At 37.7% G+C, this 14,543-nt stretch overlaps 1 protein-coding gene across 3 annotated transcripts in view; it reads right to left on the reverse strand.

The window, feature by feature from the left end:
* Positions 1-14,543, reverse strand: part of AFG1L (AFG1 like ATPase) — a 221,204-nt gene that overhangs the window by 31,872 nt on the left and 174,789 nt on the right. For all 3 annotated transcript variants that reach the window (XM_028104251.2, XM_088023900.1, XM_088023899.1), the window contains 2 exons: positions 6,597-6,667; positions 6,240-6,340 (listed from right to left, as the gene is read on the reverse strand). In XM_028104251.2, coding sequence (XP_027960052.1) covers positions 6,240-6,340; positions 6,597-6,667 — 172 coding nt within the window. The remainder of the gene's footprint in view (positions 1-6,239; positions 6,341-6,596; positions 6,668-14,543) is intronic.

Genomic DNA, 14,543 nt, shown 5'->3' on the forward strand with positions numbered 1-14,543 from the left:
TACTTGTGAGTTCCTATATCTGAACTAACCTTTGAGCTTTTTATGGAGCATGAAGCTGGCTGGGAAACAAACATCATCCAGTGTGAGAGCCCCCTCTGTGCTGAGACCCTTAGTACAGGACTGTCCAACTCATGTGGCTTGGCATATCCACACTATCCAGTAGCTGTGCTACTGACCCCTGTGTCTTCCTGAAAGCTGGAAAGGACCTATACCTCCAGGCTAGTGACCTTAGGCAGCCTCATTCCTTCACTGTTTAATAAAAATATTATCATTTTCTCTCCCTGTCATGATATGAAAAAGGTTGGGAAGCCCTGCTTTAGGGAACTGTGGAAGGGTAAAAGAGAAAATATTTGGGTGATCTTTGTTCCCTGTCATCCCTGTCACTCTCTCCATATCAGAGCTACAGCAAGGGAAAGTGAGGCAGATTCATCTCTGTGGACATGACTTGTTCAGGTTTCCTTGACATAGTTACTTGGCTCAAGTAGAGGGCAGTGGATAAGTCAGAAATACTGTTATTAAGTCAGTGGCTCTCAAAAATACAGTTCTTAGATCTCTAGGGGTCCCTGAGACACTTTCAGGGGTCCTTGAGGTCAAAACTTTCTATAATAACACTAGGACACAATTTACCTTTTCCACTATGGTGGGACATTTGCAGTAATGGGGCAAAAGCAATGGTGGGTAAAACTGGTGGCACTTAAGCATGAATCAAAGCAGTGGTACCAAACCATATTGTATTCTTCACTGCCCATGTACTCACAGTAAAAAATAAAATAAAATTAATTAATAAATTCAGTTCTACTTAAGAACATCCTTAGGGGAAAAAAAAGAACATCCTTAGAGAATCAGTAGGAAGGATTTTGTTAAATCTCAACCCTTGAGAACACATCTTTTTAGGACTCTTTGTGGTGAAGGAAGTACACATAAAGTACTTCTGCTATACACCAAATATAATTGCTGTCTTGAGGAAAAGCATGTGTCCGGTTGCTTAAGTTGCTAGCTGAACTAGCCACTTTCATCATGGAACATCATTTTTATTTGAAAGACTAAGTTACAGGTAAACTATGGTTATTCAGACTGGGCAGACATTTTCTTACAATGTTCCACAGACAGTTTCTTGAAAATGAACCAAGTAAGACTTTCACTTCAAGGAAAACAACTAAAAGTAATTTGTTGCTAGTGATAAGATTTGAGCAAATAAGTGAAAATTAGAATTTTGGAAAACCTGTTGCTGCCATCATGAACTTGACAGCTTTCCAATTCTTAAAACATTTTTTTCTGATGAGACTGAATATGATATTAAGGAATCTAATGCTTTGATATTATATAATTAAATGTGGCAACATTTGGAAGATCTATATAACTCAATCAACCAATATTTTCCAATAACCACTGCATAAAGATCCATTTAAAGTTCAAGAAGGAGGGGTGCCTGGGTGGCTCAGTCAGTTAAATGTCTGCCTTCGGCTCAGGTCATGATCTCGGGGTCCTAGGATTGAGCCCTGCGTCAGGCTCCCTGCTCAGTGGGGAGTCCACTACTCCCTCTCCCTATACCCCTCCCCCTGCTCACAGTCTCTCTCTCAAATAAATAAAAAATCCTTAAAAGAAAAATAAAGTTCAAGAAGGATTAATGGAAGGGCACCTGGGTGGCTCAGTCATTTAAGCATCTGCCTTCAGCTCAGGTCATGATTCCAGGGTCCTGGGATGGAGCCCCATGTCAGGCTCCCTGCTCAGCAGGGGTCTGCTTCTCCCTCTCCCTCTGCTGCTCCCCCTGCTTATGCTCTCTTGTTCATGCTCTCTCTCTCAAATAAACATTCTTTTAAAAAAAAGGATTAGTGGATTTTAATATAATAGTATGTCCAAAAATACACTGATACTGTCTCAGATTCTTGTAACTAACAGTTTAAAATCTACTTCTTGGGGCGCCTGGGTGGCTCAGGCAGTTAAGCGTCTGCCTTCAGCTCAGGTCATGATCCCAGAGTTCCAGGATAGAGCCCTACAGCTGACTCCCTGCTCAGTGGGGAGTCTGCTTCTCCCTTGCCCTCTGCCCCTCCCCCTGCTCCTTCTCTCTTTGTCTCTCGCTCACTCTCTCTCATCTCAAATAAATTAATTAATTAATTAAAAAAATAAACTTTGGAAATAAAATCTACTTGTCAAATTTTTTAAAAAAAATTTAAATAGACTTTTTTAGAATAGTTTTAGATTTACAGAAAAATGGAAAAGATAGTACAGAGTTTTCATACACTTCCAAATCCAGTTTCCCCTATTATTAACATCTTACATTAGCATGGCACATTTGTTACAATTAATGAACCAATACTGATATACTATTAACTGAAGTCCATATTTTGTTCAGATTTCCTTACTTTTTACTTAAGGTTCTTTTTCTGTTCCAGGATCCCATCGAGGATACCATATGACCTTTTAGTCATCATGGCTCTTAGGCTCCCCTCTGCTGTGACAGTTTCTCATACTTTCCTTATTTCTGATGATCTTGACAGTTTTGAAGAGTACTGGCCAGTTATTTTGTAGAATGTCCCTCAGCTAGAATTTGCCTATTTTTCTCATGATTAGAGTGAAATTATGGGTAGTGGGAGAAAGACCACAGAGGTCAAGTGCTATTTTCATCACATCATATCAAGGGCATAAACTATCAACATGAATCATTGCTGTTGATGTTAATGTTGATCACACTTGCCTGAGGTAGTGTTTGTCAGGTTTCTCTAATATAAAGTTACTCTTTTCCCCCTTTCCATACTGTGCTTTTTGGAAGGTCTTATTAAATTTTCATGTAGCATCAAAATGGAGCATCCACAATTATCTGATAAGGCTATTAAAATATTTTTCCCATTTCCAACTACATAACTGTATGAGACCAGATTTTTTTATACACTCCAACCAAAACAACGTATCATAATAGATTGAATGTAGAAGCAGATATGAGGATGTCCGTATCTCCTGTTAAGCCAGATATTAAAGAGCTTTGCAAAAAATATAATATATTGTCACTCTTCTTACTAAATTACTTTCACTTTGGAATATATTTTTCATAAAAGCGATATTTATGCTAATTTGATGGGCTGAATATAATGGGTTTATCATTGTTATTTTAAATCAGTTATATATACTTTAAAATTTTCTCAGTTTTAATTTCTAATACATAGAGTAAATATTAAGAGAGACAACCCATATAAACAAAAGCTCTTTGGGTTCCTCAACAATTTTTAAGAGTGTAAAGGGGTCCTGAAACCAAATAGTTTGAGAACCACTTGCTTTAGGGTTAAGCTTTCGTAGACCAAAAATGAAAGAACCTGCTCAAAGAAAGTGAGCCAAAACTGAATTCTAAAGGCTTAATGAGTAAACTGACTATACCTAAATTTTCCTTATTGAAAAATGTAATTTTTACACCTGCAGAAAATTGTTTCCTCAACTGATAACTGTGCTCATGAGTAACTATTTGCAAGAGTAGTTTGTTATTTGTGTCTTAAAAATAATGACAGGTAGCCAGGTGTGTTTGTAAAAAGTCTAAGCAGAGAAATATATCAGTTGATGCATATGCATGGGTATACACATGTTCACTGTCAACTTCTTGTTTATTAGCTTTTTTCTTCTTTGGTTTTTAGTATTCAAGGAATGGAGATCCATCAGATATGTGTTTTGGCCTTCATCTATCTATTAATCTTGATTATATCAAATTAGTTTATATGTGGTTAGACTTACAACTGTACCTAATAGTATCTTTTGGGGAATTGTTAAAAAACATTTCACTTCTCTATCTCTATTTTATGCTTTATTTCATTTCATGTATTCCAAATGAAACCACCGGATGGGAACTACTTCTGGTTTGTGCCCCGTGCTTGGTACACTCTCAGTAAATACTAAAGGATGAATAGCTTTTATCTCTACTACTTGGCAAGAGTCAAGGCTGATGGTGTTGGGTGCCAACAGTAGTGATTAGCATCAGGGAATAAGGGCATTAATCACCAGAACTGAGGCAGCCCAGGAATCTCCCTGGCCTTTTACCTTCCCAGCAGCAAAACCATTCCTGCAGCACTGCTGATCTGTGTGTGCCATTTCCCAAATATGCTGAGCTCGGGCAATACCATGTTCAAATAAGCAGGCAGCCAGCCTGGCTAAAGCATAGGGGACAGGTATGGCAGAAGTGAGATTACAAAGAGCTTAAGTAGAGAATGGGTCAGATCCTCATAAGGAGGATGTGAATCCAATGTCAAAAATTATCCCTAAATCTTTTTGTCCTTTCTTTCCATCCTCACATTCCTCATCAACCCTTAAGTTAAACATTCATAATCTTGGTGTTGAAAGACATCTTGAAAGTTATCTTATCTACCTGTTCAACCAATCCTGAAACCTCCCTACAAACTCTAGTCCTTTAGCTGCCTTGCAATGTCAATTTGCAGGATGCAGTTAGAATGTGTGAGAAGGGGGCACCTGGGTGGCTCAGTCATTAAGCATCTGCCTTCAGCTCAGGTCATGATCCCAGGGTCCTGGGATCAAGCCCCACACTGGGCTCCCTGCTCAGCGGGAAGCTTGCTTCTCCCTCTCCGACTCCCCGTGCTTGTGTTCCCTCTCTTGCTGTCTCTCTCTCTCTCTCTGTTAAATAAATAAATAAAATCTTAAAAAGAATGTGTGAGAAGGAATTTAGGACACATGCCATTAAATGTAAAATTTCAACACACATACCTGGACCTAGCCTGTTTCACATGGGCCCCGAGAATTATATAAAAAGGGTGGAATAAAATCTTGTGATTGACTTATACCATAATTTGATTTAAAAAGGTAAGATATACATTAGTAACCTTTTACCTGAATTTATTTAATTGTTCTGAAACTTTGTAAATAAAGGAAAAAGAATTCTCTGCAACAACCTTCTTCCCCACCTCCTCCCCAGAGTAGACTATGAAGATTTGGGCCTTTTCCTGACACTAAGTGTCTCCTGAAATAACACATAAAAAATACAAATACTCAGTGTCTGCTCCAAGAGACCATCTTTGCCCAAGATACAACAGGTCTGTCCTTCCCCTTTTCTCACTAGGTCCCCTTCTGTGGAAGAAAGAGGAGCTTCATCTTTTCAATATACAAGATTTTTCTCAAGTTTATTTCTCTAGCAGAGTAAGTAAATCTTAAATGTAAGCCTTAAGAGAATTTTGTCTAGAGATAATAGGTTATTAGGACCTTGACAAAACTGACCCCATAGAAATGTGAAGGGTCCATATGACCTAGGATGACTTTCCATACCACCAAGGATGATATTTTCGCCCTGTCAGAGGATCTTACTTGATCTTAAACCTTATCGATTTGAAGTGCTTTATTTCTCTAATAATAAGTGCATATTAGATTCATCTCTCTGGTTTAAAAATTACAAATTTACACTGGTTAAAAGTAAATAAGTCATTAGCTTTTTGAGAAAAGTACTCACAAAATGGCTGGCAGCTACAAAGACTCTCTCTTCTTCCCCCTCACTGAAAAACAATTCTTTTTTAGTTATCTTAAAACTTGAGATAAGTCAGAGACCACTTACAGGACAATTGAGAAATTATGCTTAAAGTTATGTATAATTTGGATTTGTTTTTCTCAAGATTTACAGTTAATAAATGTATTGAATATCCACTGAGTAGAGCTTTTAAAAAAGACAGAATTCATGTCAATAATGAATTTGCAATCAAGGTCTTTCTCATTTATATGAATGTGCACGTTACATGCATTTTTTTCCTCTGTTGAATATATTATTATATAATATAGATGTCACAGTTATAGGAATTCACTTTCTTTGTCGCCCAAACAGATCAGAAATGGCAATCACAGGTGGGCACTGAGAATGAGGGCTAGAAATTCTCTCATGTCATACTTCCTTGGATCATGGTAGTATTACTTCATCTTCCTTGCCCCAATACTAACCTCACCACAATTAAAAAAAACATAATTCTCTTATGTTTGACTTTCACAAAACATCCCTGAAACTGGTTTCTGTTTGCTTCCAGCAACAGTTGATAGTTCTCTCCGTATTTCCAATTTTGCTTTAGCATCCTTCTAAGTGCAAATTTTGAGCCAACGTCTATTAAAGGCACATGACATAGACGGATGAGTATTTCCCTTCATGAGACTGTTAAATCAGTTCCAACTCTAGGAACAGTATTTTAAAATGTGAACCAGGCAGAGAGGAAAATATGAGGTATTTTAACAAGTGAAAAGGCCAATGAGTCTGGATGTGTCTGGATACTTACTCTCTCACACAGCTCTTCAAATGTGCAGTCGGCGACAGTTCCACACGCTTTATGCAGCCGCAGCTCTCTGCCTTGCACTTTTAGAATCCTTGGTCTAGTTACTATGGGAACATGAACAAAGACTCAATCTTGTCTGGATAATTACTATAAAATTCATCTCTTACAGATAGGAAATGCATAGCTTGATGAATAATAGCACATGATTCAACACATAAATTAGACAAAATGCTGATACAATGACTGCCACTTGAGCGTGGCATCAACCCATATACAGCAATGGAACTTATTAATTGGTCAGTGGAGATTGGGCATTGTGTTCTAAATGTATTCTCTTTCAAGAGAAATTAACTTACGTACAATCATTTTGTTTCTGAGCCAGCTCATCAAACAACTTATCCATGACAGCCTCCACATCAGCTTCACTTGTGCTACAGTGAAAAGAATAATAGAATATGAAATTAATAACACTTGAAGCCAACATCAAACAGCTGCCTGAGCCTGCTTAGCTTTTTGCCCACAAAAAAAGAGAACAGGATGTTATGCTCTAAATACAAACATTAGATTTAGAATACACTTAAAAGCAGAGAATATTAACTCTCAGGTAGATGATTCTGCCTTATTTGCATACACTGAAAGACTTCTGTGCTTCTGGCTGTTTCCAGTAATGAGACGATACAGGCAGAGTAAATCCATTAATACTATGTGTACACAATGAGAAGAAAGGCTTCTGGCTCTCTCTTGCATGCAAAACAAGAGCAAATAGACAAGGCAGTCAAGCATCCAGCAAAGTATCCTTTGAAATCTCTACTGAGAGGGTACATGTGAAATTAAATATTGAAGCTGCTTAAAAAAAAAAAAAAATCAAGTCAAGCCACTGACTGAGAGGATCAAACATCCAGAATTAAATTACCAGCTTCGAAATACCAACTTGATCTGCACATCAATAAGTTTATCGGACTTCGAATATAAGTACAATTATAGACGACACAGTTTCTCTCAAAAATGTCCTTGTCAGAAATTCAAGAAAACTCTCTCCTTCGTGATGCCTACCATTGCAGCTCCTACGGAAGTTAGTCTCATCAAAGAATCCTTTGTATTCTAATTACAAATCGCCATATGGTTTAGGGAACCCACATACACAAATGTGATATCACTATGCCCTTTCTTCCTGTCATTTTTTTTAAAGAGGAGTTTGTAAATTAACTGTCAATAAAATAAAATAACCGGCAGAAGAAATAAATGCTGTTAAAAAAAAAAAACTTCAAGTTTAAATGTAAGTTTACTTCAACTCTACATACAAACCTATATAGGATGACCTGCCGATATGCTTAATTTTGCTTATCTAGGTGTGGAAGCAATTAAACTCAATTCTGGACATTCATCTTAATAAAGTCTTTTTGAAAACTAATATGACAAATTATTTTTTAAGTTTAAACGAAACCAAACTCATTTCTCCCTTGAGATAATTACCAGGTGGCAGGCATTTAACACACAAGCACTTAATTCTTCACCTGTTGTACAGCAAATGCTTTTAAAATGCAGGACAGCACATGGTCATTATGAAGGGTTTGGAATTGTACCCTCCAAGTGATAACCATTCCACCTCAAAGGATCTTAAAAACATCATCTGCAATGGTTAACTTTGCAGGGGAAATGCTATTTTACTTAAGTAAAGGCTTTATGACATTTGAATAGGGCAGTATTACAATAATAAAATGACACTACAGAAAGGGATTATAGAGACAAAAAACAATTTTAAAGGTACAAAGAAATCGCACAAGCCAATATAAATGTCAGTGTCCACACCAAGCACATATATGTTTATATGGCTTTGCCAACATTATTCTTGGGAATTCATTTGGAATTGTCCCCACCTTGTAATAGTGGCATAAACACACTCAACTATTGGAAAAGAAGTGAAGGTACTTTTTAAGGGCTATAAAACAGAAGGAGCAAAACCAGCCACCCAGGGTTTCTGCTGGCTTGCAGAAAGTTAACTTCTTCTTAGGATAGGCATGTTACCCAACAGAGGGGGAGAAATGAATTCTGAAAAATAACCAAGACAGTCACATTTCTAGGAGCATATTTAGTGAATAAACAATTGCTTACAAATTTCCTCAGTAGTGATTTCTCGTTTACTCAGTGCTCTCATATACTATAATATTAAAATGTGGCTCACAGGGCGCCTGGGTGGCTCAGTTGGTTAAGCGACTGCCTTCGGCTCAGGTCATGATCCCGGAGTCCCGGGATCGAGTCCCACATCGGGCTCCCGGCTCAGCGAGGAGCCTGCTTCTCCCTCTGACTTTCTCCCCTCTCATGCTGTTTCTCTCTCTCTCTCTCTCTCTCAAATAAATAAATAAAATCTTTAAAAAAAAAATGGGCTCACAAGACTTCAGTCAGGCCACATCTTCTGCATCATCAATGAAATTACTATGTATGATTTACTTATAGTGAAATTATATATGAAATGGCATAATTATTTTATTATACCAGTATCTTATAAAAAATTATATATGGGGCACCAGGGTGGCTCAGTCGGTTAAGTGTCTGACTCTTGGCTTTGGCTCAGGTCATGATCTAAGGGTCGTGAGACTGAGCCCTGTGTGGAGCTCTACGCTGAGCATGGAGACTGCTCAAGATTCTCTTTCTCTCTCCCTCTGCCCCTCCACCCCCAGCCCTACTTGCACATGCACACTCTCTTTCAAAAATAGGTAGATAGATAGATAGATAGATAGATAGATAAAATTTTATTAAATTATCGTAAAAAGTTACTCAGAAGTTACAACATGCAAAATAAAAATTTTTACTGGTGTTAAGTGGCCTAAAAATAAATATTCACAAAAGTAGTTCATGTAACTTAAAATTAAACAGCCTGTTATCCATCTAAGCCAAATTGTACTTGACCTCAGGGAGTGAGTTCTATTGACCAGTTGAAGGGCAGAAACCTCAGCTTCATATTGTTTTAAAAGCAGGAGGGGCTAGTATGTGTTTTGGTTTTATTAGATATATCTCTGTATTGACATGAAATAAATGAGGATGCTGTGGAAGAAATCCTTACCAGAAATGAACTTATTCATAATCCCTTAACAGATACTTTACAAGAAAACACTAGTCTTCTCACAGTCCACTCAGACCAGATTTCCCCTACTTAAAAGGATGCATCAATCAGAGCTCATTAACTTTTTTGAAGGATGAGAATTAGGAAAGTAAAAAAAATTAAAACTTACCTGTCCATATTAGCTTAAAAGATTCAGAGTTTTACTCATTATCCAGGTTCATGTCTGGTTTATACATCTTTGAATATGTTTTGTAATTCTAGTAAAAAATTTAGATGGTTCTGAACTATTTCAATGTGTCACACAGAGAATAACAAAGGCTGTATTTATCAAGCAACTATATGTAACAGTTAGTTTACCTATACTACCCCCACCTGTCCATGTAGTATTTGCTATTATCCTATTTTTACAGAAGAGAAAACTGAGACTCAGAGAATTCAGCCCTCACTTACCTAAGATCTGAAGATATAAAAATTTAAAATTTTGTATAACCAAGTATTATAAATAAAATATAGAGGTAGAGCAAACCAGGAAACACAGTAGCAACATGTATGGCATATTATTATCAATGCATTAAAAATTAATTTTAATACCACAAACAGAGAAACTGACAAAGGATCTGAAAAGGAAAATTGCATTAAAAAGCTCGATGGGCAAGAAGGCTACGTAAGGTCATTCATTTACTAGTGATAACAAATGCAAAGTAAAATCATGCAATACTATTCTTTTATCTAAACTAGCAGAGATGAGAAAAAAGCTAGCAAGCCTAGGTAAGGAGAAAATGGACCCTCTTCACATACTGCTGGGAGTGGTATAAAATTGGTACAAGATTTCAGGGCAACCAGATAATTTGTGATAAAAGTGTTAAAAACATGCATACCACATCACCCAGCTATTCCACTCATAAGAATTTCACCTATGGAAATAATAATGGTTAACAACTACAAGGATGTTCATAGTGACACCTCTAACATCAAAAAAGTGAGAAAAAAACGACCCTGGGGCGCCTGGGTGGCTCAGTCGTTAAGCATCTGCCCTCGGCTCAGGTCGTGGTCCCATGGTCCTGGGATCCAGCCCCGAGTCAGGCTCCCACTCAGCGGGAGGCCTGCTTCTTCCTCTCCCACTCCCCCTGCTTGTGTTCCCTCTCTTGCTGTCTCTCTCTCTCTGTCAAATAAATAAATAAAATCTTAAAAAAAAATAAAACCCTAATGTCCCTCAATGGGGACTATGAAGTACATTTGAATACACTCACACAATGAAATAGTATGCAGTTTTCAAGTACAACTCTTCCCCCTGGTCCTGGAACTGCAGTTAAGGTCAAAGTTGACGGCTAGAAGTGCTTAGTACCCCCAAATTTCTAAAGAGAACCACCAATGCGCCACCAATGGCTCGATCCAGACTCCTGCCCCCATGGCTAAATCATGAAGAGAACCAGCCCTATTCCAAATGCCTCCTCCTCCTCCACCATTCCCTACTCTCCACCACACCACAATGTCTTTATGAGGAGGGAAGAAGGGGTCAGGAATCTTTATGTCTAGTATTTGTGGTAAGAGCCTTTTTCTTCTCTTCTTCCCCTTAGGATTTTTCTTCAGGTTGACTTCTAGTTCCATAGTGTTGTGGTCAGAAAAGATGCATGGTATGACTTCAATCTTTGTGAATTTTTTGAGGCTTGTTTTGTGACCTAATATGTGCTCTCTTCTGGAGAATGTTTCATGTACACTTGAAAAGAATGTGTATCTGCTGTTTTAGGATGGAATGTCCTGAAAATATCTGTTACATTCATCTGGTCCAGTGTGTCATTCGAAGCCATTGTTTCCTGGTTGATTTTCTGTTTAGATGATCTGTATTATCGATGTAAGTGCCTTCCCCTTAGGAAAGAAGAGGGTGACTTACCCTCCCCCAAAGACAAGTGACGGGAGGGAAAGGTTCTCTATACAAGTCACCTGGAAAGATTAGGGGAGCCTGAAAGAAGAAAAATCTGGTATTGTCCTTAGTTGGATGAGTAGGACCTTGGTAGATTGAGAAATCAGAAGGTGGGAGGTGGGGTGCTAAGCCAAAATGAAGCAAGCCAGTTCTCACTAAAAACCCTCCAAAGGCTTAGCACTACTACATATACTTGTTACAGGTGAGGGGGCAGGCTGGAAATAAGAGCACTCTTGGAAAATAAGACAAAGACAGTTCTTTAGATGCCCTGCCTTTACCTGGACAGCAAGAGTCCTGTACACCTCCTCCACTCCAGCTGAAACTGATAAGTTTACCATCTGGGTCATTTTTAACAATGAAGAAAGTGGGAGAGACACCATACTCAAATCCTACATATTACAGTGAAACCAACAGTCCTTCCCTCTTCAGCATCCAGCCAAACTTCTACCGAAGGAAGAAGAAAGATTGAAGGAAACATTCTGGAGGAAACTGAATAGGCAAAAGAAAGACTTGCAGATACTGACATTTGGGGGTTCTTCAATGGAAAACCTGACCTGCCACCTTATCTACCATCCTCCAATCAATAAAACCCTATCCATGCACACAGAACTTCTAATCAGCTTTTTAATGCCTCAGTCTTGTGAATGGGCAACCAAGTATTTCTAGGCACTTAAGGAAAGCCTCTAAGATATAAAATAAAGACGAAAAGAGATAGAAAAAGAGGATCTTGGAGGAAGCAAAGAGAAATACACTGTAATACACCTAAAGAGAAGATATTACATGCATAAACAAAGAAGGATGCTATAAAGTAAAAGAACAATTAGTGCATAAGAAAGAGCTCTAACTATGACTGTTAAATAAAAAATTCAGGAAAAGAATTAGAAGAAAAAGTTGAAGTAATCTTTCAGAAAATAGAACAAGAAGAACAAAAACTGGAAAACATAAGGGAAAATAAAAGAATCAGAAAATAAATCCAGAAGGCCCAATATCTAACCCGGAGAAGCTCCAAAGGCTATGGAGAAAAAAATAAAAGCAGCAGCAATCAAAAAATTAAATTATGTTTCCTAGAACTGAAGAGCATGAATGTCTAAGTTGAAAGACTCCAGTGAACACCTATGACAAAGAATGGGGGCAAAGGCTCCATTCCAAGGCATATTATCTGGAAACTTCAGAAACCAGGAATAGAGAAAGAATATCCTAAAAACTTCAAGAGGAAAAACAGGTTAAATATAAAAAGGTCAACAAACTGATTTGTGTCAGTTCTCATGAAACTTGGCAGCTGTAATAATGGAAGCACGAAGAGAATGGTATGCATCTAAAATTTTCTAAAGGGAAGTTATTGTCAAACAAACCATGCCCAAACTATTAATCAAGAAAAATAAAGACATTTTTGGACAGGTGAGTTCTCAAAAAAGCTATTTCCTGTGCAGCCTTCTTCATAAGATACTAGGTAGGCTGGGCTCTCTCAGACCAGGGAGAAGAGTTCTGGGTCCAGTAGGACCAAATAAGCTCTATCCCCGTTGGCCCTCCTGCCCAGGGCTGTTGTCAACTCTGGACAAAATACAAAAATAGGTGACCTGAAGGCACTGGGCAGTGAAGAGAAGCAGGCAGATTCTGGAGGGAGCAGACACTTGGGAAAAGGGAAAAAACATGGTGAATTACCCATTTTACAGCTTTCAGACTGAAGACAATAAAATCAGGCCTGCTCAGGGCAACTCCAACTCCAACAGAAAACCTGCAGTCCTGGCTGAAGAACCAGAGGACAGTTGGGGGCAACCACGCAAGGTGGGAAATCTGTGGGAATCCCCACAAGTGTTTCCAAAGTCCCTGAAGATATTAATCTTGAAAATTCCTGAAATCATAAGTTATTCTGTATTTATCACCATACTAATAAACAGTGAATTATTTTTCTGTTACTGGGTTATACTAAAAGCTTCGGTGGTTTTCTATGAAAAATATGGCATAAAAATAAACTCATGGCTTATCACTATTACAAATCAATATACTATGACATATTTCTATATTATATTATGTATATTGTGATATATTTCAATAACATAAAAATGATCTCTACCAGATACAGACTTGATAGTAGGAAATATTAAAAGGAAACTTTAACACAAAATAAATGCAAATAAGATTATTTTAAAATTTAAGTATCTCCAATATTTAGTATGTAAAAGTTATTTTCTAAATTAAAGGTTTTTAAAACACAAAGCATAATCACCGTATCTGATAGTCCTGATCTTTGCTGGTTGACAACTATTCCAGACATAGGAAAATGTCATTTGGCACTGACATTGATCAAATCATTAAGAGTGTGTCCTAAATCATTTTCAAGTTGGGCATTAGGGTACATACTGCTTTATATAAACTTGTTTCCCTTATTAACATGTGTCTGGCTGCATTAATCACTATTATCTACTTAAAGGCCCTATCCCTAAATACAGTCACACTGGGGGTTTGGACTTTACCTATTAATTTTGGGGGGACATAGTTCAGTCCTTAATAATGAGCATTTGTGTACTTTACAGTTCAGGATTACTATGCAGAGTGCCACTATGTGAACATTCTAGCACACGCCTTTCGGTAACCTTTTGTATACATGTATGTTGGGTATATAACTGGAGCCAAATTACTGCTCATAGGGTATACCAACGTTCAGCTTAGTAAATATTGCCAAACAATTTTCCCGAGTGGTTGTAGTAGTTTACTCTCTTACCGGCATGTACAAAAAGTTCTACTTGTTCCACAGCCTTGCCTACACTTGTTTTTCCATTTCTTCCATTTTAGTAATTTTAGTGGACATATTATGAATGATTTTAATGCTTCAAATTATTTTTAGAGATGGGTGAGGCATAAAAATACAAATATAATTAATGTAATAGTTAATCCAGAAGCATTTTCTTAGTAAGATGTCATTATGGTATACATAACATTAAATTAAAAACACCAAGATCTCTTGACTTTTTTAGGTAGGAAATTTCAAGAACATAACATTATTGTAAAATCTTCAGCTGCAGAAAATGACATTAGTCTCAAAATAGGAAAAGAATTTATAATGGAGAAAAACAGGAGTAACGGGAAAGAGTCTATGACTCCAGGGCCCCACTAGTCAGTTTTCCAGGGAAACTATTTTAAAAGGTAGCAACATTACCTTATACTAAAAATCTATACTCAAAAATACAACCATGCTTGTGAAGCTCCAGAGAAGGACCAGGGTTAGGGGCGCCAAGGTGGTTCAGTCATTAGGCATCTGCCTTCGGCTCAGGTCATGATCCCAGGGTCCTGGGACTGAGCCACGCATTGGGCTCCCTGCTCGGCG

The sequence above is a fragment of the Eumetopias jubatus genome, unplaced genomic scaffold, assembly GCF_037043125.1.
Source record: "Eumetopias jubatus isolate StellerSeaLion01/CBP00866 unplaced genomic scaffold, mEumJub1_p1.0 scaffold_6, whole genome shotgun sequence".
NCBI classification, from domain to species: Eukaryota; Metazoa; Chordata; class Mammalia; order Carnivora; family Otariidae; genus Eumetopias; species Eumetopias jubatus.